The sequence below is a fragment of the Tursiops truncatus genome, chromosome 3 (assembly GCF_011762595.2).
Source record: "Tursiops truncatus isolate mTurTru1 chromosome 3, mTurTru1.mat.Y, whole genome shotgun sequence".
NCBI classification, from domain to species: Eukaryota; Metazoa; Chordata; class Mammalia; order Artiodactyla; family Delphinidae; genus Tursiops; species Tursiops truncatus.
The window spans coordinates 109,797,870-109,825,168 of record NC_047036.1 but is presented as its reverse complement, the minus strand read 5'-3'; the positions used below and the strand labels follow the sequence as shown (position 1 = coordinate 109,825,168).

Below are 27,299 nucleotides of genomic sequence, written 5' to 3'. Positions count from 1 at the left end.
AAGATATTCTGAAGGAGGTGAGGGAGTCAAGCAGATATCTACAGGCGGAGCTTTCCAGGGCCTGGATTTGGATCTGGGCTTTGTCATTGCCGGTAGCTATGACCTTGGACAAGTTACTTAATGGCTCTATGCTTCAGTTTTTTAAATCTGTGAAATAGTTACTCCTGTTTTCTATTAAAATGACTAATAGTACCTATTTCAAAAGGTTATAATGTAAATTGAATTAATAATTTAAAAAGGAATTAAAGCACTTAAAACAGTATGCTGACACTAAGTATCTTTATTAGCTCCTACTGCAAGCATAAAAGCCCTTGTATTCTAACAGGAAACCGTGCCTGCAATGTCAGATGAATCCAGGAGGCCAGGTGGAGCTGGTGCAAGGGGGATAGCTTGCAATAATGAGTAAGAGAGAACATTGCAGGAAACTGGGAGAGGGCCTGTGACTTTTATTCTGTGAGATGAGAAATCATTGGCAGGTTTTGAACGGAGAAAAGACAGTATTTGATTCATGTTTTAACACCAGCCCTCTGGCTTCTGTGTTGAAAGTAGACTAGGATGGCAAGGATGAACTGCAAGGAAACCAGTTCTGAGCTGTTTAGTAACACAGGTGAGAGATGGTGGTGGTAGAAGTGGTCGGATTCTGGTTCTATTCTGAAGATAGAGACAACTAGTTCTATAGAAAGATTGGGTATTGAGTATGAGAGAAAAAGACTGTGGTTTTGACCTGATAAATTGTCAGAATTCAGCTTACATTTATTGCGATTAGCCTTTTAAATTACTTATTTATTTTATGTTTGACAGGGGTGATGTGGGTACTACCAGGGGACGGAAAGCGGGAATCAACGTTTCAATTTGGACACGATAAACTTGAAATCTATTACACATCCAAGCAGAGTGGTGTTCAGAGACAGGTTCGGACAAGAAAGAGGATAGATCATTCTTTCTTTCACGAATATTTATTGAAAACTTACTCTGTGCCAGGTCGTATTCTAGGCTCTGGAGGTAATTGTGAGAATACCGACAAAGTCCCTCAAGACCTCACCTAATGGTGAGACAGGTGATAAACAAGTCGGCAATCAAGCGCAATAATGTATGTAAAGTTTTTGGCTCTTCAAAGGGGACACAATGTACAATTGCTATCGTTGTTTTTAATATTCGGAGTATTGCAAGTGCTAGAAGATGGGCGTTGCCGTCTAGGATTGCCTCCTCCTCCCCCCGCCGCGGTGGTAGGCAGATCTTCCAGCCCAGAAGCAGGCCAGATTTCCAACAAAGTGGAATGGCGGCATTGCGCACGCGCAGCCTCAGTCTGGCGTCCTAGGAGACGGACTCCGAAAGTCTCGGCGCAGGCGCAATGCAAGAGACCGAAGACGCCTCGGGCAAGGGGATGGGGCGGGGCGAGCTCAGAGTGCGCCTGCGCACAGCGCGCTCTCGGCAGAGGAGCCGCAGTCTCGGGAGCGCCCAGGCGGTGTTTCGATAATCTCTGACCCGCCTCTCCTGCGAACCCGGCGTCATTGGACTGCACCCCGGGTGGGGACGTCCGCCGAGCACGGGAGGAAGCAACGATGCCGGTGAGTAGGGTCACTCAGCCGCGGGGGTTTCTCCTCATCCCTGCGGCCTGGCCGGGTGGCGCGGCCGTTACCATGGAGGCGCAGAGCAGGCGGGAGGCCGGGGTGGGGCGGGGCAGGGCAGGGCAGTGCGGGGCGGGCGAAGCGGTTGGGGAGCCAGGCCGGTAGGCCCTGGACTGGGGGGGGTCCAGCCGACCCTGGGAGGGGCCCGCGGCAGGCCTTACGGTCTTCATTGCTGCTGCATCCCGCAAGGCCTGGGCTGCTTGACATAAAGTCACTGTGCCAGAGGATGCGCTCTCGCTCCCAGCCCTGTCCGCTGGGTAGGGCCTCTAGGAGCAACCGCGGAGGGTCGGGTTTTGATGCCTCGCACCCCGTGGGGTCTCTACGCCGAGGAGCCAAGCTCTGGAAGGCAGCAAAGCACGGGCAGTCTGCCTCTACCGCAGGCTGCTGACTCGAGCTGTCATTCCTCTCGTAGCGCTCTAGCTTACAGTGCAGAATGTAACCCGTAGGTGTCTTTGTGTGTGAGGGGAGTGAGTGGTGGGTGGCGGTATGTTTGTCTCGTAGGGTTTCACAGACTGTTAACTTGCATTTAATAAGGGGCCGTCGTAAGTCCAATATAGGGTCATGGAGAACAGTTGAGCTGCGGCCGGCTATTTACGTGAGGGGGGTGAGTGGTGGCTGGTGGTATGTTTGTCTTGTAGGTTATCACAGATTGTTATCGTGCACCTAATAAGGAGGCGTAGTAAGTCCATTATAGGGTGATGAAGAACACTTGAGCAGTGGCTGGTTATTTACTGGTTGCAAAGCCTTGGATAATTATTTAATCTTTCTGGGCCCTTCGTTCCTGTGTAATTAAACTTTTCCTTCTGGGGTTATCAGGATGAGATAAGAATGCACAGGAGACTTGAAGGACAGTGCTTGACTTTTAGCATTAAGTGCTTAATATTTGTTACTTGTTGCTTTCTATTTATCAATTCATTCAACAGTTATTGGGCACCAACCCCATGCTAGGCACTGGAGATACAATATTGAGCAAAACCAGCCAGGTTCTTGAACTTGAGAAGAGAGACCCTTGCCTCCTAGGGTGGAGGTGAAAACCATACATACATACAGGGACAAAGACACTTAACATTAATGAATGAAGTGGATGGGTGGCATACAATAGATAAAAATAGATTCTGGTGAATTAAGTGTTGCCATGTAGGAATGCTGACCTACAGATGTCAGATCATCTGTTTTTTCCAAGAGAATCTAGAAATTGTTATTTTTGTGAAATTGCTCAAGTTTTAATTTTTAGCAACTAATTCAAAAGATTTTTAAATAATATAAGCCAAGCAAAAGACATTTGTGGGCTGAATTCAGCCCCTTGACTGACTACCAGTTTGGAACTTATGGGTTAAATAGAGACACAGACATTAATCAAATAAGGAGCCAAAAAAAAAAAAAAAAGGTAAAATTGTAACCGATGGAGAAGGAGATTGAAGGGTGCTATCAGGGCCTATACAAGGATTTGACCTAATCAGGGAAGTCTTCCCAGATGAAGGGGCTATTGAGCTGAGGTCTGCAGGGTAAGTGAAGAGGAGGGTGGGGGATGTTCTAGGCATAAGGAACAGCACCTGGGAAGGAGTGTGGTGAGAGGGATCATGGTGACAAGAAAAGGCCTAAAAGAAAGCCAGTGTGGCTGTGGCTAAGAAAGCCAAGCTTGTGAAATAAAACCAGATCTTACACACCCCCTGAAGGATTTCGATCTTCATCCCAGGATCTGTGGGAAACCATTGAAGAGTTTTAAGTAGGAGAGTGACATAATTAGATTTGTGTTGAAACTGACTGCCAAGTAGAGAACAGACTATAGGGGAACCTAATTAGATACAGTAGTACAGGTAGGAGTCTCTTATAATTCGGGGCGAGATAATGGTGACCTAGAATAAGGTGCTGAAAGTAGAGATGGAAAGAAGTGTGTTGAATTGATATAATCTGTTCCTTGTCAATGACAGTGGCTCACGTTTGTTTCTCTAATGCTTAGAAGAGTATCTGAAACAGTAGGAATTTAATATCTGTTCAACCAAACTGTTGAACTTCTTCACTTTAATAATTGTATTTTAATATAGATTCTTAATCATAAAATTTCAAAATTTGAAACTTTACATATACAAATGTTCATAAGGTTAGAGTCAAGCTAAAACATTTTTCTGTCATTGGGCTTTCTTTTCTGTCTTTCACTTGTCTTCTATAGAAAAAGTAGACTATATGAGGATATATTATTATTTTTTTAATTAATTTATTTTTACTTTTTGGCTGCATTGGGTCTTCGTTGGGTTGAGCAGGCTTCTCATTGCAGTGGCTTCTCTTGTTGTGGAGCACGGGCTCTAGGCTCGAGGGCTTTAGTAGTTGTGGCTCTCAGGCTCTAGAGCACAGGCTCAGTTGTAGCACACGGGCTTAGTTGCTCCCTGGCATGTAGGATCTTCCCGGACCAGGGCTGGAACCCGTGTCCCCTGCATTGGCAGGCAGATTCTTAACCACTGTGCCACCTGGGAAGCCCTGGATATATTATTTGATAAAAAATTTTTTTACTAATGCATTGTAGAAAATATCAATAAAACTAAAAGTCTCAGGGGGAGCAGAGGACCTATTACTAGATTCTTGATTAAGGTTATTAACCATATTCACACGTGTTTTCCTACAGGCAGGAAACTCAGAGCAAGTCAGGGGCTTTGTGCAGAAAGACAAGTCTCTAATATACTCTCTCATTTTCTGCCTGAATAGCATTAACTGTAAATGTAAATAAGGTTTCCTCTCCCCTCATTTGTATTGTAAAAGAAACTATTTTCATATCTTTTAAAATAAGCTTTTTCTATATATCTGTAAGATCTTTAATTGCATTTAACAACTATTTATGAAGTGCTTAACGTATGCAAGGCACTAGGATGCCAAAGTAGCCTTTTTCAAAATTTAAATTTAATCTGTTGAAGGTAAAAGTAAATGTTCTTTTCATTGTTTGTAAATATTTTCTCCACCAGATCAATAAATCAGAGAAGCCAGAAAGCTGCGATAATGTGAAGGTGGTGGTTAGGTGCCGGCCCCTCAATGACAGAGAGAAATCAATGTGCTACAAGCAGGCTGTCAGTGTGGATGAGATGAGGGGAACTATCACTGTACATAAGACTGATTCTTCCAATGAACCTCCAAAGACGTTTACTTTTGATACTGTTTTTGGACCAGAGAGTAAACAACTAGATGTTTATAACTTAACTGCCAGACCTATTATTGATTCTGTTCTTGAAGGCTACAATGGTGAGTACTTTATATAGTTTACTTTTTTTTAAAGTAGATCTTTATTGGAGCATAATTGCTTCACAATACCGTGTTAGCTTCTGTTGCACAAGAAAGGGAATCTGCCATATACATACACATGTCCCCGGATCCCCTCCCTCTTTTTTTTTTTTCCAGTACGCGGGCCTCTCACTGTTGTGACCTCTCCCATTGCGGAGCACAGGCTCCGGACGCGCAGGCTCAGCGGCCATGGCTCACGGGCCGAGCCGCTCCGCGGCATGTGGGATCTTCCCGGACCGGGGCATGAACCTGTGTCCCCTGCATCGGCAGGTGGACTCTCAACCACTGCGCCACTAGGGAAGCCCCCTTGCCTCTTGAGCCTCCCTCCCATCCTCCCTGCCTCACCCCTCTAGGTCATTGCCAAGCACAGAGCTGATCTCCGTGTGCTGTGCTGCTACTTCGCACCAGCCAACTGTTTTACATTCGGTAGTGTATATACGTCGATGCCACTCTCACTTCGCCCCAGCTTCACCCTCCCACCCCATGTCATCAAGTCCATTCTCTATGTCTACCTCTTTATTCCTGCCCTGCAACTAGGTTCATCACTACCATTTTTTTTTTTTAGATTCCATATATATGCATTAGCATACTGTATTTGTTTTTCTAACTTACTTCACTCTGTATGACAGACTCTAGGTCCATCCACCTCACTACAAATAACTCAGTTTCGTTTCTTTTTATAGCTGAGCAATATTCCATTGTATATATGTGCCACATCGTCTTTTTCCATTCATTGGTCGATGGACATTTAGGTTGATTCCATGTCCTGGATATTGTAAATAGTGCTGCACTGAACATTGTGGTCCATGTATCTTCTTGAATTATGATTCCCTCAGGGTATATGCCCAGTAGTGGGATTGCTGGGTCATATGGTAGTTCTATTTTTAGTTTTTTGAGGAACCTCCATACTGTTTTCCATAGTGGTTTTATCAATTTACATTCCCACCAACAGTGTAGGAGGGTTCCCTTTTCACCACACCCTTTCCAGCATTTATTGTTTCTACCTTTTTTGATAATGGCCATTCTGACCGGCGTGAGGTGATACCTCATTGTAGATTTGATTTGCATTTCTCTAATAATTAGTGATGTTGAGCATCTTTTGATGTGCCTCTTGGCCATCTGTATGTCTTCCTTGTTGAAATGTCTATTGGGTCTTCTGCCCATTTTTTAACTGGATTGTTTGTTTTCTTGATATTGAGCTCCATGAGCAGTTGGTATATTTTGGAGATTAATCATTTGTCGTTTCATTTGCAAATATTTTCTCCCATTCTGAGGGTTGTCTTTCTGTCTTGTTTATGGTTTCCTTTGCTGTGCAAAAGCTTTTAAGTTTAATTAAGTTCCATTAGTTTATTTTTGTTTTTATTTGTTACTCTAGGAAGTGGGTCCAAAAAGATCTTGCTGTGGTTTATGTCAAAGAGTGGTTTTCCTATGTTTTCCTCTAAAAGTTCTATAGTGTCTGTTCTTACATTTAGGTCTTTAATCCATTTGGAGTTTATTTTTGTGTATGATGTTAGGTAGTGTTCTAATTTCATTCTTTTATTTTTTAGTTTTTTTACTTTTTTTGATTGAGAAATCTAGAAGTTTAATTTTTTTTTTACATTATAGTGGAGTATAATTGCTTTACAATGGTGTGTTTGTTTCTGCTTCATAACAAAGTGAATCAGTTATACATACACATATGTTCCCATGTCTCTTCCCTCTTATGTCTCCCTCCCTGCCACCCTCCCTATCCCACCCCTCTAGGCGGTCACAAAGCACTGAGCTGATCTCCCTGTGCTATGTGACTGCTTCCCACTAGCTATCTATTTTACATTTGGTAGTGTATATGTGTCCATGCCACTCTCTCACTTTGTCACAGCTTACCCTTCTCCCTCCCCATATCCTCAAGTCCATTCTCTAGTAGGTCTGTGTCTTTATTCCCGTCTTACCCCTAGGTTCTTCATGACTTTTTTTTTTCCTTAGATTCCATGTATATGTGTTAGCATACGGTATTTGTCTTTCTCTTTCTGGCTTACTTCACTCTGTATGACACACTCTAGGTCCATCCACCTCACTACAAATAACTCAAGTTCGTTTCTTTTTATGGCTGAGTAATATTCCATTGTATATATATATGCCACATCTTCTTTATTCATCTGTTGATGGACACTTAGGTTGCTTCCATGTCCTGGCTATTGTAAATAGAGCTGCAGTGAACATTTTGTTACATGACTCTTTTTGAATTAAGATTTTCTCAGGGTATATGCCCAGTAGTGGGATTGCTGGGTTGTATGGTAGTTCTATTTGTAGTTTTTTAAGGAACCTCCATACTGTTCTCCATAGTGGCTGCATCAATTTACATTCCCACCAACAGTGCAAGAGGTTTCCCTTTTCTCCACACCCTCTCCAGCATTTATTGTTTGTAGATTTTTTGATGATGGCCATTCTGAACGGTGTGAGATGATATCTCATTGTAGTTTTGATTTGCATTTCTCTAATGATTAATGATGTTGAGCATCCTTTCATGTGTTTGTTGGCAATCTGTATATCTTCTTTGGAGAAATGTCTATTGATTGGGTTGTTTGTTTTTATGTTATTGAGCTGCATGAGCTGCTTGTAAATTTTGGAGATTAATCCTTTATCATTTGCTTCATTTGCAAATATTTTCTCCCATTCTGAGGGTTGTCTTTTGGTCTTGTTTATGGTTTCCTTAGCTGTGCAAAAGCTTTTAAGTTTCATTAGGTCCCATTTGTGTATTTTTGTTTTTATTTCCATTTCTCTAGGAGGTGGATCAAAAAGGATCTTGCTGTGATTTATATCATAAAGTGTTCTGCCTACGTTTTCCTCTAAGAGTTTGATAGTTTCTGGCCTTACATTTAGGTCTTTAATCCATATTGAGCTTATTTTTGTCTATGGTGTTAGGGAGTGTTCTAATCTCATACTTTTACATGTACCTGTCCAGTTTTCCCAGCACCACTTATTGAAGACGCTGTCCTTTCTCCACTGTACATTCCTGCTGCCTTTATCAAAGATAAGGTGACCATATGTGCATGGGTTTATCTCTGGGCTTTCTATCCTGTTCCATTGATCTATAATTCTGTTTTTGTGCCAGTACCATACTGTCTTGATTACTGTAGCTTTGTAGTATAGTCTGAAGTCAGGGAGCCTGATTCCTCCAGCTGCGTTTTTCATTCTCAAGATTGCTTTGTCTATTCGGGGTCTTTTGTGTTTCCACACAAATTGTGAAATTTTTTGTTCTAGTTCTGTGAAAAATGCCATTGGTAGTTTGATAGGGATTGCATTGAATCTGTAGATTGCTTTGGGTAGTGTAGTCATTTTCCCAATGTTGATTCTTCCATTCCAAGAACATGGTGTATCTCTCCATCTATTTGTATCAACTTTAATTTCTTTCATCAGTGTCTTATACAGGTCTTTTGTCTCCTTAGGTAGGTTTATTCCTAGATATTTTATTCTTTTTGTTGCAATGGTAAATGGGAGTGTTTTCTTGATTTCACTTTCAGATTTTTCATCATTAGTGTATAGGAATGCCAGAGATTTCTGTGCATTAATTTTGTATCCTGCTACTTTACAAATTCATTGATTACCTCTAGTAGTTTTCTGGTAGCATCTTTAGGATTCTCTGTGTATAGTATCACGTCATCTGCAAACAGTGACAGCTTTACTTCTTCTTTTCCAATTTGGATTTCTTTTATTTCCTTTTCTTCTCTGATTGCTGTGGCTAAAACTTCCAAAACTGTGTTGCATGAGATTGGTGAGAGTGGGCAACCTTGTCTTGTTCCTGAGCTTAGTGGAAATTCTTTCAGTTTTTCACCATTGAGGATGATGTTGGCTGTGGGTTTGTCATATATGGCCTTTATTGAGTTGAGGAAAGTTCCCTGTATGCCTACTTACTGCAGGGTTTTTATTATAAATGGGTGTTGAATTTTGTTGAAAGCTTTCTCTGCATCTATTGAGATGATCATATGGTTTTTCTCCTTTTGTTAATTTGTTAATATGGTGTATCATGTTGATTGATTTGCGTATATTGAAGAATCCTTGCATTCCTGGAATAAACCCCACTTGATCATGGTGTATGATCCTTTTAATGTGCTGTTGGATTCTGTTTGCTAGTATTTTTTTGAGGATTTTTGCATCTATGTTCATCAGTGATACAGGCCTGTAGTTTTCTTTCTTTGTGACATCCTTGTCTGGTTTTGGTATCAGGGTGATGGTGGCCTCATAGAAAGAGTTTGGGAGTGTTCCTCCCTCTGCTATATTTTGGAAGAGTTTGAGAAGGATAGGTGTTAGCTCTTCTCTAAATGTTTGATAGAATTGGCCTGTGAAGCCATCTGGTCCTGGGCTTTTGTTTGTTGGAAGATTTTTTTTTTTTTTTTTTTTTTTTACGATACGTGGGCCTCACTGTGTGGCCTCTCCCGTTGAGGAGCACAGGCTCCAGCCGCGCAGGCTCAGCAGCCATGTCTCACGGGCCCAGCTGCTCCGCGATACGTGGGATCTTCCTGGACCGGGGCACGAACACATGTCCCCTGCATCAGCAGGCAGACTCTCAACCACTGCGCCAGCAGGGAAGCCCTGTTGGAAGATTTTAAATCACAGTTTCAATTTCAGTGCTTGTGATTGGTCTGTTCATATTTTCTATTTCTTCCTGATTCAGTCTTGGCAGGTTGTGCATTTCTAAGGATTTGTCCATTTCTTCCAGGTTGTCCATTTTATTGGCATAGAGTTGCTTGTAGTAATCTCTCATGATCTTTTGTATTTCTGCAGTGTCAGTTGTTACTTCTCCTTTTTCATTTCTAATTCTATTGATTTGAGTCTTCTCCCTTTTTTTCTTGATGAGCCTGGCTAATGGTTTATCAATTTTGTTTATCTTCTCAAAGAACCAGCTTTTAGTTTTATTGATCTTCGCTATCGTTTCCTTCAGTTCTTTTTCATTTATTTCTGATATGATCTTTATGATTTCTTGCCTTCTGCTAACTTTGGGGGTTTTTTTGTTCTTCTTTCTCTAATTGCTTTAGGTGCAAGGTTAGGTTGTTTATTCGAGATGTTTCCTGTTTCTTAAGGTAGGATTGTATTGCTATAAATTTCCCTCTTAGAACTGCTTTTGCTGCATCCCATAGGTTTTGGGTTGTCGTGTCTGCATTGTCATTTGTTTCTAGATAGTTTTTAATTTTCTCTTTGATTTCTTCAGTGATCGCTTCGTTATTAAGTAGTGTATTGTTTAGCCTCCATGTGTTTGTATTTTTGACAGATCTTTTCCTGTAATTGTTGTCTCATAGCATTGTTGTCGGAAAAGATACTTGTTACCATTTCAATTTTCTTAAATTTACCAAGGCTTGATTTGTGACCCAAGATACGATCTATCCTGGAGAATGTTCCATGAGCACTTGAGAAAAATGCGTATTCTGTTGTTTTTGGATGGAATGTCCTATAAATATCAATTATGTCCGTCTTGTTTAATGTATCATTTAAATCTTGTGTTTCCTTATTTATTTTCATTTTGGATGATCTGTCCATTGGTGAAAATGGGGTGTTAAAGTCCCCTACTATGAATGTGTTACTGTCGATTTCCCCTTTTATGGCTGTTAGCATTTTCCTTATGTATTGAGGTGCTCCTATGTTGGGTGCATAAATATTTACAATTGTTATATCTTCTTCTTGGATCGATCCCTTGATCATTATGTAGTGTTCTTCTTTGTCTCTTCTAATAGTCTTTATTTTATTTTATTTCTTTATTTTTTTATTTATTTGTTTTTTGCGGTATGCGGGCTCCTCACTGTTGTGGCCTCTCCCGTTGCGGAGCACAGGCTCCGGAGGCGCAGGCCCAGTGGCCATGGCCCATGGGCGCAGCTGCTCCATGGCATGTGCGAGCCTCCTGGACTGGGGCACGAATAGTCGGGACTTTCCTGCTGGCACAGTGGTTGAGAGTCCGCCTGCCGATGCAGGGGACACAGGTTTGTGCCCCAGTCTGGGAGGATCCCACATGCCGCGGAGCGGCTGCGCTCATGGGCCATGGCCCTTGGGCCTGCGCCTCCGGAGCTTGTGCTCCGCCACGGGAGAGGCCACAAAGTGAGGGACCCGCGTGCTGCAAAAATAAAATAAAATAAAACGTCTGTTTTGTCTGATAGGAGAATTGCTACTCCAGCTTTCTTTTGGTTTCCATTTTCATGGAATATCTTTTTCCATCCCCTTACTTTCAGTCTCTATGTGTCTCTAGGTCTGAAGTGGGTCTCTTGTAGACAGCATATATATGGGTCTTGTTTTTGTATCCATTCAGCCAGTCTGTGTCTTTTGGTGGGAGCATTTAATCCATTTACATTTAAGGTAATTATTGATATGTATGTTCCTATTCCCATTTTCTTAATTGTTTTGGGTTTGTTATTGTAGGTTGTTTCCTTCTCTTGTGTTTCTTGCTTAGAGAAGTTCCTTTAGCATTTGTTGTAAAGCTGGTTTGGTGGTGCTGAACTCTCTCAGCTTTTGCTTGTCTGTAAAGATTTTAATTTCTTCATCAAATCTGAATGAGATCCTTGCTGGGTAGAGTAATCTTGGTTGTAGGTTTTTCTCCTTCATCACTTTAAATATGTCCTGCCAGTCCCTTCTGGCTTGCAGAGTTTCTGCTGAAAGATCAGCTGTTAACCTTATGGGTATTCCCTTTTGTATTATTTGTTGTTTTTCCCTTGCTGCTTTTAATATATTTTCTTTGTATTTATTTTTTGACAGTTTGATTAATATGTGGCTTGGCGTGTTTCTCCTTGGATTTATCCTGTATGGGACTCTCTGTGCTTCCTGGACCTGACTATTTCCTTTCCTATATTAGGGAAGTTTTCAACTATAAGCTCTTCAAATATTTTCTCAGTCCCTTTCTTTTTCTGTTCTTCTTCTGGAACCCCTATAATTCGAATGTTGGTGCATTTAATGTTGTCCCAGAGGTCTCTGAGACTGTCCTCAGTTCTTTTCATTCTTTTTTCTTTATTCTGCTCTGCAGTAGTTATTTCCACTATTTTATCTTCCAGGTCACTTATCCGTTCTTCTGCCTCAGTTATTCTGCTATTGATCCCATCTAGAGTATTTTAAATTTCATTTATTGTGTTGTTCATCGTTGCTTGTTTCATCTTAGTTCTTCTAGGTCCTTGTTAAATGTTTCTTGCATTTTGTCTATTCTCTTTCGAAGATTTTGGGTCATCTTTACTATCATTTTTCTGAATTCTTTTTCAGGTAGACTGCCTATTTTCTCTTCATTTGTTAGGTCTGGTGGGTTTTTATCTTGCCCCTTCATCTGCTGTGTGTTTTTCTGTCTTCTCATTTTGCTTATCTTACTGTGTTTGGGGTCTCCGTTTTGCAGGCTGCAGGTTCGTAGTTCCTGTTGTTTTTGGTGTCTGTCCCCAGTGGCAAAAGTTGGTTCAGTGGGTTGTGTAGGCTTCCTGGTGGAGGGGACTAGTGCCTGTGTTCTGGTGGATGAGGCTGGATCTTTTCTTTCTGGTGGGCAGGTCCACGTCTGGTGGTGTGTTTTGGGGTGTCTGTAGGCTTATTATGATCTTAGGTAGCCTCTTTGCTAATGGGTGGTGTTGTGTTCCTGTCTTGCTAGTTGTTTGGCATAGGGTGTCCAGCACTGTAACTTGCTGGTCGTTGAGTGAAGCTGGGTGCTGGTGTTGAGATGGAGATCTCTGGGAGATTTTCGCCATTTGATATTATGTGGAGCTGGGAGGTCTCTTGTGTACCATTGTCCTGAATTTGGCTCTCCCCAGTCAGAGGCACAGCACTGACTCCTGGCTGAAGCACCAAGAGCCTTTCATCCACACGGCTCAGAATAAAAGGGAGAAAAAGTAGAAAGAAAGAAAGAAAGAAAGAGGTTAAAAGAAAATAAAATAAAGTAAGATAAAATAAAATAAAGTTATTAAAATAAAAAATAATTATTAAAAAAATTTTTTAAATAAAAAAAAACAAAAAAACGGACGGATAGATCCCTAGGACAAATGGTGAAAGCAAAGCTTGTGACAAAATCTCACACAGAAGCATACACATACACACTCACAAAAAGGAGGAAAAGAGGGAAAACATAATAAATCTTGCTCTCAAAGTCCACCTCCTCAATTTGGGATGATTCATTGTGTATTCATGTGTTCCACAGATGCAGGGTACATCAAGTTGATTGTGGAGATTTAATCCGCTGCTCCTGAGGCTGCTAGGAGAGATTTTCCTTTCTTTGTTCTCACAGCTACCGTGGCTCAGCTTTGGATTTGGCCCCGCCTCTGCTTGTAGGTCCCCGGAGGGCGTCTGTTCTTCGCTCACACGGGACGGGGTAAAGGAGCAGCTGACTGGGGACTCTGGCTCACTCAGGCTGGTGGGGGGGGGGTGGGAAGGGTAGGGTGTGGATGCGGAGCAAGCCTGAGGTGGCAGAGGCCGGCGGGACGTTTCACCAGCCTGAGGCACGCCTTGCGTTCTCCCGGGGAAGTTGTCCCTGGATCCCGGGACCACGGCAGTGGTGGGCTGCACAGGCTTCCGGGAGGGGAGGTGTGGATAGTGACCTGTGCTCACACACAGGCTTCTTGGTGGCGGCAGCAACAGCAGCCGTAGCATCTCATGCCCGTCTCGGGGGTCCGCGCTGTTAGCCGCGGCTTGCGCCCTGGAAGCTCCTTTAAGCAGCATTCTTAATCCCCTCTCCTCGTGCACCAGGAAACAAAGAGGGAAGAAAAAGTCTCTTCCCTCTTCGGCAGGTCCAGACTTTTCCCCAGACTCCCTCCCGGCTAGCCGTGATGCACTAACCCCCTGCATGCTGTGTTCACGCCGCCAACCCCAGTCCTCTCCCTGCACTTCAACCGAAGCCCGAACCTCATCTCCCAAACCCGCCCACCCCAGCGGGTGAGCAGACAAGCCTCTCGGGCTGGTGAGTGCCCGTCGGCATCGATCCTCTGTGCGGGAATCTCTCTGCTTTGCCCTCTGCACCCCTGTTGCTGTGCTCTCTTCCCCGTCTCTGAAGCTTCCCCCGTCCGCCACCCGCAGTCTCCGCCTGTGAAGGGGCTTCCTAGTGTGTGGATACCTTTCCTCCTTCACAGCTCCCTCCCACTGGTGCAGGTCCCGTCCCTATTCTTTTGTCTCTGTTTATTCTTTTGTCTTTTGCCCTACCCAGGTACGTGGGGGAGTTTCTTGCCTTTTGGGAGGTCTGAGGTCTTCTGCCGGTGTTCAGTAGGTGTTCTGTATTTGTTCCACGTGTAGATGTATTTCTGGTGTATCTGTGGGGAGGAAGGTGATCTCTGCGTCTTACTCTTCCGCCATCTTCCCCCTCTCCAGTAGAAGTTTTTCTAATTTCATTCTTTTACATGTAGCTGTCCAATTTTCCCAGCACAACTTATTGAAGCGGCTGTCTTTTCTCCCTTGTATGTTCTTGCCACCTTTGTCGTAAATTAGGTGACCATATATGTATGGCTTTATGTCTGGGCATTCTATCCTGTAACATTGATCTATATTTCTGTTTTCCTGCCAGTACCATACTGTCTTGATTACTGTACCTTTATCATATAGTTTGAAGTCAGGGACTCTGATTCCTCCAGCTCCGTTTTTCTTTCTCAAGATTGCTTTGGCTATTTGGGGTCTTTTGTGTTTCCATACAAATTGTAAGATTTTTTGTTCTAATTCTGTGAAGAATGACATTGGTAGTTTGATAGGGATTTCATTGAATCTGTAGATTGCTTTGGGTAGTATAGTCATTTTCACAATATTGATTCTTCCAATCGAAGAACATGGTATATTCCTGCATCTGTTTATGTCATCTTTGATTTCCTTCATCAGTGTTTTATAGTTTTCTGAGTACAAGTCTTTCACCTCCTTATGTGGGTTTATTCCTAGGTATTTTATTCTTTTTGTTGGAGTGATAAATGGGAGTGTTTCCTTAATTTCTCTTTTTGATTTTTCGTGTTGGTGTATAGGAATGCCAGAGATTTCTGTGCATTAATTTTGTATCCTACAACCTTACCAAATTCATTGATTAGTTCTAGTAGTTTTCTGGTGGCATCTTTAGGATTTTCTATGTATAGTATCATGTCATCGGCAAATAGTGAGAGTTTTACTTCTTTTCCAATTTATATTCCTTTTATTTCTTTTTCTTCTCTGATTGCTGTGGCTAGGACTTCCAAAACTGTGTTGGATAAGAGTGGCGAGAGTGGACATCCTTGTTTTCTTCCTGATCCTAGTGGAAATGCTTTCAGTTTTTCACCATTGAGTATGATGCTTGCTGTGGGTTTGTCATATATGGCCTTTATTATGTTGAGGTAGGTTCCCTGTATGCCCATTTTCTGGAGAGTTTTTATCATAAATCGGTGTTGAATTTCGTCAGAAGCTTTTTCTGCATCTATTGAGATGACCATATGGTTTTTATTCCTTAATTTGTTAACGTGGTGTATCACATTGGTTGATTTGCATATATTGAGGAATCCTCGCATCCCTGGGATAAATCCCACTTGATCATGGTGTATGATCCTTTTAATGTGCTGTTGGATTATGTTTGCTAGTATTTTGTTCAGGATTTTTGTATCTATGTTTATCAGTGATACTGGTCTATAATTTTCTGTTTTTGTGATATCTTTTTCTGATTTTGGTATTAGAGTGATGGTGGCTTTGTAGAATGAATTTGGGAGTGTTTCTCCCTCTGCAATTTTTTGGAAGAGTTTGAGAAGGATGGGTGTTAGCTCTTCTCTCAGTGTTTGATAGAATTCTCCTGTGAAGCCATCTGGTCCTGGACTTTTGTTGGTTGGAAGCTTTTAAATTACTGTTTCAGTTTCATTACTTGTGATATGTCTGTTTATATTTTCTAATTCTTCCTGGTTCAGTCTTGGAAAATTGTACCTTTCCAAGAATTTGTTCATTTCTTCGTGGTTGTGCATTTTATTGGCATGTAGTTGTTTGTAGTAGTCTCTTATAATCCTTTGTATTTCTGCAGTGTCAGTTGTGATTTCTCCTTTTTCATTTCTAATTTTATTGACTTGCATCCTCTCCCTTTTTTTCTTGACGAGTCTGGCTAAGGGTTTATCAATTTTGTTTATCTTCTCAAAGAATCTTTTAGTTTTATTGATCTTTGCTATTGTTTTCTTTATTTCTGTTTCATTTATTTCTGCTCTGATCTTTATGATTTCTTTCTTTCTACTGACTTTGGGTTTTCTTTGTTCTTCTTTATCTAGTTGATTGAAGTGTAGGGTTAGATTGTTTATTTGAGATTTTTCTTGTTTCTTGAGATGAGATTGAATTGCTGTAAACTTCCCTCTTAGAACTGCTTTTGCTGCGTCCCGTAGGTTTTGGGTTGTCATGTGTTTCTATGTATTTTTTTATTTCTTCTTTGATTTCTTCAGTGATCTCTCGGTTATTTAGTAGTGCACTGTTTAGCCTGCATATATTTGTTTTTCTTACAGTTTTTTTCTTGTAATTGATTTCCAGTCTCAGCGTTGTGATCAGAAAAGATGCTTGATACGATTTCAATTTTCTTAAATTTTCCAAGGCTTGATTTGTGACCCAAGATGTGATCTGTCCTGGAGAATGTTCCATGTGCACTAGAGAAAAATGTGTATTCTGTTTTTTTTGGATGGAATGTTCTGTAAATATCACTTAAATCTATCTGGTCTATTGTGTCATTTAAAGCTTGTGTTTCCTTATTTATTTTCTGTTTGGATGATCTGTCCATTGGTGTAAGTAAGGTGTTAAAGTTCCCCACTATTACTGGGTTACTGTCGATTTCTCCTTTCATGGTTGTTAGCATTTGCCTTTTGTATTGAGGTGCTCCTATGTTGGATGCATAAACATTTATAATTGTTATATCTTCTTCTTGGATTGATCCTTTGATCATTATGTAGCGTCCCTCCTTATCTCTTGTAACAGTTTTTATTTTAAAGTCTATTTTATCTGAGTATTGCTACTCTAGCTTTCTTTTGATTTCCATTTGCATGGAATATCTTTTTCCATCCCTTCACTTTCAGTCTGTTTGTGTCCCTAGGTCTGAAGTGGGTCTCTTGTAGACAGCGTATATATGGGACTTGTTGTTCTATCCATTCAGCCAGTGTGTGTCTTTTGGTTGGGGCATTTAATCCATTTACATTCAAGATTACTATTGATATATATGTTCCTATTACCATTTTCTTAATCGTTTTGGGTTTGTTTTTGTTGGTTTTTTTCTTCTCTTGTGTTTCCCACTTAGAGAATCTTTTTTAGCATTTGTTGTAAAGTTGGTTTGGTGGTGCTGAATTCTCTTAGCTTTTGTTTGTCTGAAAAGCTTTTGATTTCTCCATCAAATCTAAATGAGATCCTTGCTGGGTAGAGTAATCTTGGTTGTAGGTTTTTCTCTTTCATCACTTTAAGTATATCCTGCCACTCCCTTCTGGCCTACAGAGTTTCTGCTGAAAAATCAGCCGATAACCTTATGGGGATTCCTTTTTATGTTATTTTTTGTTTTTTCCTCGCTGTTTTTAATATTTTTTCTTTGAATTTAATTTTTATTAGTTTGATTAATATGTGTCTTGGTGTGTTTCTCCTAGGGTTTATCCTCTATGGGACTTTCTGTGCTTCCTGGACCTGGGTGACTATTTCCTTTCCCATGTTAGGGAAGTTTTCCACTATAATCTCTTCAAGTATTTTCTCAGACCGTTTCTTTTTCTCTTCTTCTTCTGGGACCCGTATAATTTGAATGTTGGTGTGTTTGTGTTGTCCCAGAGGTCTCTGAGACTGTCCTCAATTCTTTTCATTCTTTTTTCTTTATTCTGCTCTTTGGCAGTTATTTCCATCATTTTGTCTTCCACCTCACTTATTCGTTCTTCTGCCTCCGTTATTCTGTTATTGATTCCTTCTAGTGTATTTTTCATTTCAGTTATTGTGTTGTTCATCTCTGTTTGTTCTTTAATTCTTCTAGATCTTTGTTAAACATTTCTTGTATTTTCTCAATCTGTGTCTCCATTCTATTTCTGACATTCTGGATCATCTTTACTATCATTACTCTGAATTCTTTTTCAGGTAGATTGCCTATTTCCTCTTCCTTTATTTGGTCTTGTAGGTTTTTACCTTGCTCCTTCATCTATGACATATTTTTTGCCATCTCTTTTTTTTTTTTTAAAGAGGGGATTGTGTTCCTGTTTTACAGGTTGTTTGGCCTGAGGCTTCCCACACTGTAGTTTGTAGGCTATTGGGTAGAGCTGGGTCTTGGTGCTGAGATGAGGAACTCTGTGAGACCTCACTCTGATGAACATTTCCTGGGGTCTGAGGTTCTCTGTTAGTCTAGTGGTTCGGACTTGGAGCTCCTACCACAGGAGCTTCCCCCTGACCCCAGGTTTGCAAATCAAGATCCTGCAAACCACGTGGGTGGCTAAAAAAAATTTTTTTAAAGAGAAAAATAACAAAGTAAAACATAAAATTAAACTAGGAAACTAACAGATATGTTAGAAAGAATATAAAAATAAAAATATAGATGAATCAACAACCGGAAGGTAACTCAGTACCACAATACTGAAAAAGGAGGTAGGAAAGAAAATAAAAAAAACGGGGAGGGGGAAGGACTTGGCTGTGGAGAGTGGGGCCTATCAAGGGTGAGGTTTGGGTGGTGGGCAGGGCCAGTGCTCAGGACCTATGGGGCTGGAAAAGGCCCCGAGGGCTGTGGGGGTTGGGCTTAGGCTCAAGGAACAGGAGGGGGCCAGGAGTGCCCCCCATCCTGGTCTTAGAGGGCAGGGGACCTTACCTGGGAGCCTAGCAGGCTTCCTGGGCTCGAGTCGGTGGGGCAAACACCCTCCTCTCCTCTCCTGCTTCTCAGTCTGTGTTCTGGGAGGGCCCCTCCCACCTGCCTCTCCTGATCTCCCTGGCCTCCCTCCTATGCCACCAGGACCTATGCAGCCTGGAGGGGGCTTTGGATTGGAGGGGACTGGCCTGGGAGCTCAGCAGACTCCCCATGCCCAAGTGGGCGGGGCAGTCACCTTCTGCTCCTTTTATGCTCCTCCTGGAGGGCGCCTCCCACTTGCCTCTCCTGATCTCCATGGCCTCAGAGGTGCTGATGTTGTCTTGCCTCCACTTCTCCCCGCTTTGGTCCCCGTACGTCCTACTGGTTCACTTTGGGGTTCCTCCTGTCTCCTTGGGTGTCAGAGTCCTCCACCAGCGGCCAGCAGGCTCATTAGTTGTGGGGAGGTGCTAACTCTGTGTCTTTCCACACCGCCATCTTGACTCCTCTCCCCTGTAGTTTACTTTTAAACAACTTTTATCAAGCTATTAATAATACCCAGTGAATTCACCCACTGTAATTGTGCAATCGAATTGTACAGTTTAAGTTTTAGTAAATACATACAGTTGTGAAACCATCAGTTTTATCACCCCCACAAGTTCTTTTATGTCCATTTACAGTCTCACCCCCAGGCAACCATGGACCTGCTTTCTGTCTACAGTTTTGCCTTTCCTCAAAATTTCATATAAATCAGATCGGACACTATTTTGTCTTTATCTGATTTCTTTGACTTAGTGTAATATTTTTGAGGGCCATCCATGTTGTTGCATGTATCAGTAGTTCCTTTTTATTGTTGAGTTGTATTCCATGGTATGAATATACCACTTTTTATGATCTTTGATGAGAATTTGAATGATTGCAGTTTTTTGGCTATTAAGAATAATGCTGTTAGGAACATTCTTTTCTTTAAAATATGTATTTATTTTTTGGCTCTGTCGGGTCTTAGTTGCGGCACACAGGCTCTTTGTGGTGCATGGACTTCTCTCTAGTTGTGGCATGTGGGCTCCAGAGCACGTGGGCTCATTAGTTGTGGTGCACGGGCTCTCTGATTGTGGCACGTGGGCTCAGTAGTTGTGGTGCATTGGGCTTAGTTGCCCCACAGCATGAGGGATCTTAGTTCCCCAACCAGGGATTGAACCAGCATCCCCTGCATTGCAAGACTGATTCTTAACCACTGGACCACCAGGGAAGTCCCAGGAACATTCTTTTATAAGTCATTGTGCAGATACGTTTCAAAGTTTCTCTTCGATAGATACGTAGGAGTGAAATTGCTGGGTCTTATGGTTAATGTATGTTTATCTTTTGAAGAAACTGCAAAACCGTTTTCCACAGTGGAAATCTGTTTTCCACCGATTGTACTACTTTTTTCCCAGCAGTATGGTATGAGAGTTCCAGTTTCTTCACATCTTCACCAACATTTAGACTCTCGTTCTTTTTAATTATAGCTATTCTACAGGGTCTGTAGTGGTATCTCATTGTTTTAACTTGTATTTCCCTAATGATTAACAACATTGAACATCTGTTTGTGTACTTATTGGACATTTGTATGTCTTCTTGGTAAAATATCTCTTAAAATATCTTACCCATTTTAAAAATTGGTTGCCTGTGTTCTTATTATTGAGTCATGCTCTTTATATATTCTGGATTCATATCTGTGATCAGAAAATATTTTTCCCAGTCTGTGGCTTGTCTTTTCATTTTCTTAGTGGTGTTTTTTTTGAAGGGAAAAGTTTTGTATTTTGATTAAGTTCAGCTATCAAGTTTTCTTTTATCACATGCTTTTGGTGACATAGCTCAGAAATTTTTTCCAAATCCAAGACCACAAAGATTTTCTCTTATGTTTTTATCTAGAAGTTGTAAACATTTTAGGTCTTACATTTAAGTCTCTGGTCCATTTTGAGTTAATTTTTATATATGGTGTGAGGTGAGGGTCTGAGTTTTTTTCTTTTTTTCTACCCTCTGCCCCCTTTTTTTCCCTCGTTGCCTATGGATATCCAGTTGTTCCAGCACCATTTGTTGAGAAGACTGTTCTTTCCCTATTGAATTAACTAGGTGCTTTTGTCAAAATTCAACTGACCACAAATATGTGGGCTTATTTCTGGATTGTTTGTTCTATTCCATATTTGTTTGTTTGTTTATTTATTTATTTGGCTGTGCTGTGCTGCACATGGGATATTAGTTCCCTGACCAGGGATCAAACCCGTGCCCCCTGCATTGGGAGCATGGAATCTTAACCACTGGACCACCAGGGAAGTCCCATAGAATTCTGTAATATATAATGCAGTTTACTGTGCATTATTCAAATGTAGTTTAGCTGTAACTGTTTGGACTGTAAATTACAAGTACATAATCCTTCTACCATTTGAAAAAGTTTTATTTAATTAATAAACTATTTTTAACGCAATTTTATGTTCACAGTAAAATTGAGCCAAGTACAGAGAGTTCCCATATATCCCTAGTCCCCAGAATGCACAACCTCCTCCACTGTCAACATCCTGCACCATAATGGTTACATTTGTTAAAATTGATGACCCTGTATTGACACATCATTATCATCCAGAGCCCATAGTTTACATTAGGGTTCACTCTAGGTTTTGTACATTCTGTGGGTTTGGACAAATATATAATGACATGTATCCACCATTGTAGTATCATACAAAATTGTTTCACTCTATATAGTATGTTGCCTTTTCAGATAGATAACTTTCACTTAGTAACATGCACTTAGGTTTCCTCCATGCCTTTTCGTGGTTTGTTAACTCATCTCTTTTTATCAGTGAATAATATTCCATTGTCCTTATGAACTGTTTATCTGTTAACCTGCCTACTGAAGGACATCTTGGTTGCTTCCAAGTTTTGGCACTTAAGAATAAAGCTGCTATAAATATCCACATGTAGGTTTTTTGGTGGACCTTCTGCCATTTTAAATATATAATTTGGAAACGAGGAGACTGGGTAAAATCTCAGGTCATTTTTAGTTTTTAAAAACTAACATTTTAAAAGAAGTTCATATTGAACAAAATGATAGCATTAGATTTTGTTAAGTTTGGCATTTAAAAACTAGAAATTTGGACTCTTCATCTCTGAAAATAAGATGAGATTCTTTAATTTTAGGGGATTCCTGGTCCTCCTTTCTCAGCTCTAATATAGTAAATTAGTAACCTTTTCATTAAAAAGAATTTAATTTTTATTTTATATTGGAGTATAGTTGATTTACAATGTTGTGTTAGTTTCAGGTGTACAGCAAAGTGATTCAGTTATACATATACATATATCCATTCTGTTTCAAATTCTTTTCCCATATAGATTATTATAGCATATTGCATAGAGCTCCCTGTGCTATACAGTATGTCCTTGTTGATTATCTATTTTATATATATAGTATATGTATATGTTAATCCCAAACTCCTAATTTATCCCTCCTCACCATGTTTCCCCTTTGGTAACCATAAGTTTGTTTCTGAAGTCTGTGAGTCTGTTCCTGTTTTGTAAATAAGTTCATTTGTATAATTTTTTTTTAGATTCCACATAGAAGTGATATCATATGATATTTGTCTTTCTCTGACTTCACTTAGTATGATAATCTCTAGGTCCATCTATGTTGCTGCAAATGGCATTGTTTCATTCTTTTTTATGGCTGAGTAATATTCCATTGTATATATGTACCCCATCTTTTTTATCCATTCCTCTGTTGATGGAGATTTAGATTGCTTCCATGTCTTGACTATTGTAAATGGTGCTGCAGTTAACATTGGGGTGCATATATCTTTTCGAATGATGGTTTTCTCTGGATATATGCCCAGGAATGGGATCATTGGATTGTATGGTAGTTCTATTTTTAGGTTTTTTTTTTTTTTTTGATGTGGACCCTTTTTAACGTCTTTATTGAATTTGTTACAATATTGCTTCTGTTTTATGTTTTGGTTTTTTGGCCATGAGGCATGTGGGATCCCAGCTTCCTGACCAGGGATTGAACCTGCACCCCCTGCATTGGAAGGTGAAGTCCTAGCCACTGGACTGCCAGGGAAGTTCCTATGTTTAGTTTTTTAAGGAATCTCCATACTGTTTTCCACAGTGCCTGTACCAATTTACATTACCACCAACAGTGTAGGAGGGTTCCCTTTTCTGCACACCCTCTCCAGCATCTACTGTTTGTAGACTTTCTGATGATAGCCATTCTGACCGGTGTGGGGTGATACTTCATTGTAGTTTTGATATGCAGTTCTCTAAAAACTAGCAATATTGAGCACCTTTTCATGTGCTATTTGGCCATCTGTATGTCTTTGGAGAACTGTCTATTTAGGTCTTCTGCCCATTTTTTGGTTGGGTTGTTTATTTTTTTGATACAGAACTGCATGAGCTGTTTGTATATTTTGGAGAGTAATCCCTTGTTGGTCGCTTCATTTGCAAATATTTTCTCCCATTCTGTAAGTTGTCTTTTCATTTTGTTTATGGTTTCCTTTGCTGTGCAAAAGTTTTTAAGTTTCATTAGGTCCCATTTGTTTATTTTTGTTTTTATTTTCATTGGGAGGTGGATCCAAAAAAATCTTGCTGCAATTTATTTCAGAGTGTTCTGCCTATGTTTTCCTCTAAGAGTTTTATAGTACTCAGCTTTACATTTAGGTCTTTAATCCATTTTGAGTTTATTTTTGTGTATGGTGTTGAAGAATGTTCTAATTTCATTCTTTTACATGTAGTTGTCCAGTTTTCCCAGCACCACTTTTTGAAGAGACTGTCTTTTCTCCATTGTATAGTCTTGCCTCCTTTGTCATAGATTAATTGATCATAGGTGCATGGGTTTATCTCTGGGCTTTCTATCCTGTTCCATTGATCTGTATTTCTGTTTCTGTGCCAGTACCATACTGTTTTGATGACTGTAGCTTTGTAGTATAGTCTGAAGTCAAGGAGCCCAATTCCTCCAGCTCATTTATTTTTCTCAGGATTGCTTTGTCTATTTGGGGTCTTTTGTGTTTCTATACAAATTAAAAAAATATTTTGTTCTAGTTCTGTGAAAAATGCCATTGGTAATTTGATAGGGATTGCAATGAATCTGTTGATTGCTTTGGGTAGTATAGTCATTTTGACAATATTGATTCTTCCAATTCAAGAACATGGTATATCTCTCCATCTGTTTGTGTCATCTTTGATTTCTTTCATCAATATCTATAGTTTTCTGAGTACAGGTCTGTTGGCTCCTTAGGTAGGTTTATTCCTAGGTATTTTACTCTTTTTGATGTGATGGTAAATGGGATTGTTTCTTTAATTTCTCTTTCTGATCTTTCATTGTTAGTGTGTAGAAATGCAAGATTTCCGCATATTAATTTTGTATCCTGCAACTTTACTGAATTCATTGATGAGCTCTAGTAGTTTTCTGGTAGCATCTTTAGGATTTTTTATGTATAGTATCATGTCATCTGCAAACAGTGACAGTTTTACTTCTTCTTTTCCAATTTGGATTCCTTTTATTTATTTTTCTTCTGTGATTGCCGTGGCTAAGACTTCCAAAACTGTGTTGAAAAAAGTGGTCAGAGTGGGCATCCTTGTCTTGTTCCTGATTTTAGAGGAAGTTCTTTTAGCTTTTCACTGTCGAGAATGATGTTAGCTGTGGGTTTGTTATACATGGCCTTTATTATGTTGAGGTAAGTTCTCTCTGTGCCGACTTCTGGAGAGTTTTTATCATAAATGGGTTTTGAATTTTGTCAAAAGCTTTCTCTGCATCTGTTGAGATGATCATATGTTTTTTTTTAACTGATAAAATTTTTTTTTTCACTTTTGAGTTTTTACAGTTTTCCTGTTTATTCGTGTAAGGTGGAAACTAGAACTGTTTAAAAGACATACACAGATCGAGTACATCAATAACCAGGGTTTTTTCTTTTTTGCTATACTATTTTCACACCTACAGGTGTGCTTGCTAGGCAATATAACCATCACAGAAGCAAACATGAGGCAGAATACTGGTGAGGAAAAAGCGAGAGAGAGCTACCAGATATACAGACAGGCTCGTTCTACATTCACTACTGTGTTTTCAAGTGCCAAGTATTAACTGCACATTTTTGTTCAGCTAGAAAGAAGAGAGATTTTTTCTTTTTTTCCCTTTTGGTTTGTTTGAAATCAGTGCATGAATGTTTCTCATTTCAGCAGATGGACAAACAGATGGACACTATGGCTATGGGAAATGTTCAGGGGAGGGAGGGGGATACTGTGAGACTGCTAGGCCTGGCTATTCCCAACTCTCCCCATCACAGTGTTCATGCAACTTCCCTGCATTATAGGGTCTTGTTGAAACGTGTCTGTGAGCTTGATGGGATGGATACACTTGGGAGAGCTGGTGACAGGTGCTAACAAGCATTATCAGGTCTGGCTGCAATATAAGGAGAAACCATGGATATTTAAAAATACGTTTTTGAGTCAGATCTTGGTGTGACTGAAGAGCAACCACCGTTCTGAGAACTGGAAGAAGACAGAGCTGAGATGCAGGAAGCTCTTTTCAACTCTCTGTAGCAAGGCTGGCTCACTGAAGTACTCACCAACATCCCTCACCCCCTCCAGGCCCCCTGTCCCGCTCATCTAGTACTAAACCGTGAACAAAAGGCAAAGAGAATGCACAAAGAAGAAAATGTAAGGAAGAAGAAGGACAAATTTAGAGAGAGAAGAGAAAACCAAAATCAATAGTCAAAAAGGACAGTGGGAAAGAATGTTTAGATTTCAAAATTTTAAAGCCCCGAGCTAGGAAGAACCCAAAGACTGAGTACTTACTCCTCAAGTGAAAGGCAGTCTCTGCAGAACATTATTCTTAGAGGTGTTACCCAGGAAACAGATAAGGCCAGTAGTAAGATACATGGCTTTTTTTTTTCCTTCTTGAGCTCGTGGTTACAGGGAAAACAGATTCCACTACGGAAGCGCAAGCTGCCAGTCAGTAACATGCTGCTGTAGGAAAGGGGTTGGAGTCGCGTGTGGTCTGTGAGCACTGGACCTTTGCATGGTGTCATAACCCAGTTATCTGCCACCAAGAATGTTAATTTCTGGCTTCAACTTTCCTCAGAGGAAGACACTGTGGCCATCCGCAGTCATGAACTTTTGAGTGGCAGCAGCCCCAATGGGTCAAGTGTCTACAAGCCCTGAACAGAACAGGCAGAATCACTGTGAATTACCATGAAACTCGAATGCCAAACTAGAGGTTTCTCACTCCAAGTCCCAGTGTCACAATATAATCTCTATAACTTTCTGTACAACTTTACAATGGAACTGTATTTCAGTGACTGTTTTGAATTGAATTAAACTTTCTAAAAAGTTACACATAATTCATGTCTATTTTGTTTTCTACCAGTAAGAGTGCTGCTAAATTACAAAACCCCATAATCACAGTATTGTTTTTTTAAAAAATTAAACACACAGTATTCCTGTCAATGTTAATCCAAATCAAAACTTCAGAATGCCGTGGCATTTATGTGACCAATCTGAGTTTTAGATACAAATACCAGCTGCTTATCCCATGGACCATTTTTGCTAGACTGAGGCTGTGAAAAACTGAAAGTTGACGTATGATTCTTTTTGTTTTTTAATTGCACAAAAGGATATACGTGGAGGGTACAGAGTGACACTGAAGAGATCACAGGGCATGACAGACATTAGTTCTCTCCCTCCCCAGCATCTCCTTCGTCTCCCTGGTTTTCCGACGTCCACAGAGTGAGATTGTCCCTAAGCAACTGCATGATCAGGATGCTGTCTTTGTAAGACTCTTCATTCAGTGTGTCCAATTCAGCAATTGCTTAATCAAATGCTGTTTTTGCCAGGCTGCAAGCCTTTTCAGGAGAGTGTAGAATCTCGTAGTAAAAGATGGAGAACTTAAGTGCCAGGCTCAGTTGAATTGGGTGTGTAGGCTGCATTTCTTTCTTACTAATATCAAATGCTTCCTGGTAAGCCTGCTGGGAGTTTGACACAGTGGTTTGTTTATTGTCTCTAGATGCCACCTCAGAAAGATATCTAAAATAATCGCCTTTCCTTTTCAAGTAGAACACCTTACTTTCTGGTTGTGTAGCATTGGGAATAAGGTACTTGTCCAACAGCTCCAGAACATTGTTGCAGATGTCCTGCAGCTCTGCCTTGATCTTCTCACGGTATTCTTTGCACATCTACTGCTTCTTCTCGTTCCTCTCTGTTTTCTGTTTGATGCTGGAGATGACACGCCAGGAAGAACGGTGGGCACCGACCATGTTCTTGTAAACAACAGACAGCAGTTTCCTCTCCTCATTTGAGAGCTCGTGCCCCTGCTCCATGACTGCCTTCACGGCCGCAGCCATGTCATCGTAGCGCTCTGCCTGCTCGGCGAGTTTGCCTTTCTGTACCAGCTCACTTTTATCCATGGTCATTCCTGTGGGAGGACTGCAGGGGACAAAGACACTAGCGGAGCTCCGGGCGTGGTGACCGCTTCCTTCCCAAGCCCATTACTCCAGCGGTGGCTGCAGCGGTGGCGGCGGCGGCGGCAGAATCGGTGGCTGCAGTGGCGACCTCGGCTCCGGAATCGGCGGCTGATCATATGGTTTTTATTCTTCAGTTTATTAATGTGTGTATCACACTGATTGATTTGTGGATGTTGAAGAATCCTTGCATCCCGGGGATAAATCCCACTTGATCGTGGCTTATGATCCTTTTAATGTATCGTTGGATTCAGT

At 40.8% G+C, this 27,299-nt stretch overlaps 1 protein-coding gene and 1 pseudogene across 3 annotated transcripts in view; one reads left to right on the top strand and one right to left on the bottom strand.

Moving 5' to 3' along the window:
- The first annotated feature begins 1,411 nt into the window (after positions 1–1,411).
- Positions 1,412–27,299, top strand: part of KIF3A (kinesin family member 3A) — an 82,415-nt gene continuing 56,527 nt past the window's right edge. For all 3 annotated transcript variants that reach the window (XM_019924407.3, XM_033853155.2, XM_033853154.2), the window contains exons 1-2: positions 1,412–1,568; positions 4,583–4,856. In XM_019924407.3, the coding sequence (XP_019779966.2) occupies positions 1,563–1,568; positions 4,583–4,856 (280 nt within the window). In that variant the 5' untranslated portion in view covers positions 1,412–1,562. The remainder of the gene's footprint in view (positions 1,569–4,582; positions 4,857–27,299) is intronic.
- Positions 26,198–27,017, bottom strand: LOC101330074 (14-3-3 protein beta/alpha-like; annotated as a pseudogene).